The 6,000-nt window shown below is 45.3% G+C and overlaps 1 protein-coding gene across 1 annotated transcript in view; it reads right to left on the bottom strand.

Annotated features, from left to right (window-relative positions):
• The window catches only part of TSHZ3 (teashirt zinc finger homeobox 3), a 74,430-nt gene extending 68,436 nt beyond the window's left edge, over positions 1-5,994 (bottom strand). Inside the window, exon 1 of the mRNA XM_003798424.3 lies at positions 5,946-5,994. Within this exon, the coding sequence (XP_003798472.1) occupies positions 5,946-5,985 (40 nt within the window). The 5' untranslated portion in view covers positions 5,986-5,994. The remainder of the gene's footprint in view (positions 1-5,945) is intronic.
• Between the last annotated feature and the right edge of the window lie 6 nt (positions 5,995-6,000).

Below are 6,000 nucleotides of genomic sequence, written 5' to 3' on the forward strand. Positions count from 1 at the left end.
ACAGTATGAATTAATAATTTATCATTAAGCCCAAACAAACCTAAATTATTCTTCAAGAACCACACCTCTGCATGTCTGAGAAAAGTACCAGCAGAGAGACGATTGCAAGGTCCAGTTTCACCATTAGTGAAACTCTATTCGCTCCCCCCACTCAAAATACATCCCTTGGACTATTCTTGTTGAAATACCAAAATAATTTACGGAAATGAAAGTAATTAAAATCAAGAATCTAAATGCTGATCAAACTAAATGCGTGTGCTAGAAATGTCTTCTTTTTTTAAATGAGGCTCATAAAACATTCAGGATTTGGTCAAGGACACTATGTAGTCCTTCTAATAAAGACCCTGAAACCTGAAGTGTGACAGTTTTTCAGGCAAGTGGCCATAAGCAGATTACGGTCTACTACTGTCTTTTCTTCTTTAACTTCCCAAAATGCACGGTGTTATTCTAGTCAGAAACAGTGACCTGAATTTTTAAGTCCACATCTAACGTAAGTTTCTACAAATGCTGAAAAATTCAGAAAAGCTACTAAGTCTGCATGTCTATTCTTTACAATTCACATTTAAATTAAAAAAAAAATTCCAGAAAGGGGTGGGGGAGAAAAACCATATTGGTAGTCATTGTTTAGTAGGATTTAAAAAAATTAATTTAATGACTAACTGCAAATACTGGAAACTAGAATTAATCTGTCTGGATTTAAAAAAAAAAAAAGGCTTACAGACATTTAAATGCATGTATCGGGACACTTTATCAACCTAACATAAAATTGTCATCTTATCTTATTATATGACTATTTTATGCATGTGTCAAAGAATTTAAAAATGACTGCCTGTCTATTGAGTCTAATTACAACTGTGCATTATCTGTCTGGATGTTCCAGTCCATATCATTGTTACTAAATACAATATATTGTATTCACCTTTCATTTTTAACTTCAGACAGAGAAACCACAATTTGGAGCGTAACTGAAACACACACAGAAACAGGCAGCACCTGAGAGGGTTTAGGGTAAGTGATACCCACTGTTCTCTTCTGCCCTGTTTCCTTCCAAGGGCTGTGGAGTGGTGCTGCAGGGGTGTAACAAAACAGCTTATTAGAAAGACTCATCGACCTAACTGGGCTGGATACTAACACAGCAGGGCAGACATACACACCCTGTTTTATTATCATTATTGTTATGATTCTATTTACTACAAGAGCAAAGCTATTTTTACAGTCTGTCCAATGACAGGCAAAAAGAAAAAGAAAAAAAAATGGGCCAGCAGGAAAGCCTCCCAAACTGCCCTTGGAGTAACATGAACTGCTGGCATTACCGGATTAAACATGGCTGTTGTACACCAGGACCAAGGAAGGACTTCCCCTCTGCTTCCCTGTCCGCGTTGCAGCCGTTGCCCCGCCTGGCTCTGCCACAACACGTGTCCGAGAGAGAGCACCCGCCAGGGTCCAGCCACTCTGTCCTGCAGGTGAGCCTTCTCCTTCCAGAAATCCCAGACGTGGAGGGGCAGGAATAAAGGAATGGTTCTAATTCCGGTGGACTCACCTGGGTTTCACGGCATTTCCCACGGCCCTGAGCAGTCACCTTTCATTTTAATCACTTTGCAAAACAATCTTTAGTAAAAAGAGGGAAAAACACAGACTTGCGAGGCAATTTGGGGGAGCAACTGCTGATACTTCAGTTATTGACTATCTGGCTCTGTATATGAGCACGCTCAAGGCAACACCGAGAACAGAATGACAGCATCAGCCCTCACCGTCAAGTGTGGCCCTGGAGAGCACTGAAGCCCTAACTGGCAGTTGTCAAGATAATGGGGGCACAGCAGCTGGTTCTGGAAGATCCTCTGCCCTGTATGGGCCCTCCTCCCTTTTGTTCTTCTTCCGTCCTTGGTCTTCTGGATTTTCCTTTTTAAAATTTGCACCGTTGCTCTCACTTCGTAGGAAATGGGGGAGGAGGTAGGAATTCACAGAACAGTCGAAACCAGTCACTCCTGTCTCCTTGCGACACAGGAGACAGAATACCTGTCCAGAGGGGAACATGTGGCAGGTCTGAGGGTAAACTCCCAAGGCCGACGCTGAAATGTCCTTCTGAAGGCTCCACGTGCTTCCAAGAAAAAGGAAAAGCTTGTCTCTGGAGCTACTGGATGTGTGGATCAGACTCACAAAGGTGTTGTCTGGACACCACCAGACAGGCCACCTCTTAGGCCTGCCCCATCTACAGGCAATGTGAAAGCCCCACTGCCCACTCCATGGGGACCTGCTGTGTTCTTGACACCAGAAGATCTCCAGGGGTCCGTGTCACTTCACCAAAGTCAAGATGCTCGGTGATCTCCCCTCACCCTGTTACCACCTGAGAACTCCATGGAAGATTATTCTCTTTCAATGAGTAAAACTTAAAAATGTCACTGGCAAGTTGTTCTTGAGGATTCTTTTTTTCTTTTGGAATCACAGGCAATGGCCTTTTAAAATTTCACATTTTCTTCCACAACATTAATATGGATAGAGAAAACATTATTTGCCATTAAGGATTACACTCAATTTTTACCTTTTTTTTTTCAGAAACTACTTCTTTAAAAATAAACAATGTAGATAGGAGAGAGTCATATTTTAAGAGACATAACGGTCATTTTTCCTGAAGGACACTGTCTTTCCCTAACACCACTCGTCTGAGCTGCTTTGGGCAGCAACATCTGTCCAGCACGAATGTACAGTCCCTGGAAATCACAGGTCCCCAAAAACCTAAGCTCATGCTCAGGATTCTCTTTGGCAGGTAAAGAAACCTGTCTCTCTCTCTTTGAGAAAACACACTAAGCCATGCATAATTTCTATCAAAAAAAAAATCCTAAAGTATGGAAATATGTCTATTCAAGGGTTCTTAGAGCCTGTTCTGGCCTTCCGGACAGCAATGCTACATTTGGCCTAGAATCTATAAAGGCGGTGTGCACCTGTGTGCTCTGCCCGCACGCTCCACACAGCTCTCGGCCCTTTGTGGTTGTGATTCTAGCCCAGACCATTAAAAGGGCCCTAATTCCTATGACATGATTATCCAGGTACCAAAGCCCATTTGTCACCTGCAGCAGAAAATTGAGTTAATGCACAACTAAAGGCAGCCAGGACTGTGTAATATCAACTTGATTACATCAAACTAGCTGCAAACCTAATTCTGCTGGATGACACTGCGTCGAGCTTGTCATCTCCAATCATTAAAGCTGTCAGGAATCCATCAGGTTTACAGCTAATTAGGTGAACACTAATGAAGCTGGCAAAACAACTTTTCTTTTTTTATGGCTGAGCGGACCTTTCAGTTTGGAGGGGAAAAAAAATTCTCGAGTATTCTCAAGGTTGCTGGGGACTGGATTTCCAGTTACCAATCAGCAGACATCTTTCTTTTTCCCACTCTCTCTCTATCAGTACAAAGCAATCAATTTGTCATCACTCCCAGGATGCCACAAAAGCAGGCATGAACCTTATAACTTGCAGCTGTGAGAACTAAAAAAAAGGAGAAAAAAAAAAAGGGAAGTTTCTTGTCCATTCAAAGAAACAAACAAACAAACAAACAAAAAACCCTCACACAGCTCACTTACTGGCCTGCACACACTTATCACCAGTCTAAATGTGGAGGGTTTTCTTTTTTTCCCTCCACTCTTTTTAACTAAGTAGCTCTTCAGCCACCCTCCACCCCCTCCTCCACACGTCCATTAGGCAGAGGCATTCTGATAAAGTAAATCCAAAACCTGGGTACGGGGAAGAAAGAAAGCACTCGCGCTGCCAACTTCTGATTGACCATTAAGCTATTGATGAATGTGCCTGTCAGGAGAGAGACAATTAAATCAAATATGAAACAAAGTCGTTTTGACGGGTCATTTTGATAGAGCAAAACCATTCTCCCATCTCCTATTAGTCGTGCAGTCAAGTTTTTATACAATGAATTTTTCTTAACTGACCTGAGATTTCCTAGCTGGCTTTTTAAAAGGTGCAGAAAGGTTAGTGAACAGGTTGCTTTTCAAAAAACAAGAATTAATTAATGAAACCAACAGTATGTTTCTTTCTCCTCCAATATTTTTGGAAGAAAGTTATCAAATAAGCATCTCTTAGACTGGCAGGGTGCAAAAGAAGAGACGAACTGCAGAGAGAGTACTAACCAAATGTAAAGATGTAATCACATATGGTTCATCTGATGGAGGCACTCAGATACCTTAAAATGTGTAACCAAAAAGGAAAGAAAAAAATTTCAAAGACTGGAAGAAACCCAAGACATTCCTACTACCCAACTTTGTGAAGGATTCCTCCAAAGTTTCAGAGTTTATTTTGGGTAGATAAGCTCATTGCTTGAGCCTGGAATTTAAAGCAGAAGGTGGGATGGGCACAGGGCATCAGCCAGGAGGTAAGCTGGGAGGCGGCACTCTCCCTACAATCACTACTGGGATTTTCAAACTTTCTAAATTTAGGCAACACTTAGGACAGAACAAAACTTGCATTACAACCCCCCCAACCCAGTCTGTTTTCTCTGAAGATTTTCTTAAACACACTAGCTGGCAAGCACACTTCTGGGAGAGGAATGAGTAGCATTCCTACACTGTGCCCCTGTGTAGGTGTCTGGAGCCCACAGTGTGGCCAGCGGTGCCTGCTGGCATGACGGAACTTAAGGGCACTTGGGACACTATGGGTACAACACCTTCTTCCAAGAAGGACACCAGCCAAAGCCCTGACCTTTCCCTCTGCCCTCCCCTCTAACATCAAAAGAGAAGTGAAAGAAAGGAAAAGAAATGAACCCCCACATAACCCTGCCCTTCAGGCATCATCTGAACCCCTGGACATCTAAGTGCTACTCATATCAAAATACATCACGTCCATATGTGGTCCTCTCAGCAACCGCCCCAAATTCCCCAAGTTGCACTGACAGGGCCCTCCTGACGTCACAGAGCTTGGCCTCACTATTGCAAGTGATTTATTGATGTTTATTGGGAATGAATAGATCAAAGGCAGCAGCATGACGGGCGATCAATCAGTCATCAAATCAAGGGTGGCAATGGGCCAGAAACCCTTCTTCTAGGCAACATGCCCCCAACCGACATTATTACAAAATAATGTTATGTGTGTGGTTTTTGTTTTGTTTTCAAGGATGCTTTTTCCAGAGAAGAAAAAAAGAACAGCTCAGTCTTAACAGGAGTTGACACTCCTGGTAAAATAAGAAAAAGAAGAAGAAGAAGAAAGAAAGAAAGAAAAGAAAAGAAAAGAAGAAGAGGAACAAAAAAGTACTCAAACATGTCCCACGTCCCAGAACTAAGTGCTATGAGGTGAGGGTGGGGGCGCCGGGAGGAGGAGGGGGCAGGCGCGAGCGAGCACAAACAGGGGTGCAGAGAACGCCAGCGTCCAACACTGACTTGACAGGCATCTGACAATGCCCAGACCCTGTGCGCTCTGGTTTCCACCGCTGTGCCCAGTTCGGGCCCAAGAAATGAAGAATCAATCGGATTAGCAGTGAAGGTGGCCGAAGGAAAGGACCAGCTCACTCGCTCGCTCGCTCACTAGGCAGACACCCGGCAGTCCCCAGCCGGTCTGCCCAGGGAGGACACGGAAGGTGTCCCGGGGAACTCAGGTGACCCGGCCTGCCCCCCACGTAAAGAGGCACGCGAGGGCTGCTTCCCATTCCCTCTGCAGCTAGAGAGCTGAGAAGCCAGCGCGCTTCAGTTCGCCCCAAGCGCGGTTCCCCAAGTGGGTACAGGAGGGAAGAGGGCAGAGCGCAGCGGGGCGTCCGGGGGGCGCCGGGTACCCGAGGCGGGCGCACGCACCCAAAGCCGAGAGCGGAGCGAGCCAAGCGCCGGAGTTACTCTGCGCGGGCACAGGGAGACCAGCACGGATCGGGGGGCCGGCGGGGTCGCGGCCCGCTACAGGCTCGGGGCGAGGAGAGGAAGAGGAGGAGAAGAGAAGGAAGGGGAAGCGGCTCGTACCTGCTGCGCGCCGGGGCGCCTGCTGCTTCCTCCTCGGCATGATGCTTCTCCGGCG

This window comes from Otolemur garnettii, unplaced genomic scaffold (genome assembly GCF_000181295.1).
Source record: "Otolemur garnettii isolate 467f Iridium unplaced genomic scaffold, OtoGar3 scaffold00135, whole genome shotgun sequence".
NCBI classification, from domain to species: Eukaryota; Metazoa; Chordata; class Mammalia; order Primates; family Galagidae; genus Otolemur; species Otolemur garnettii.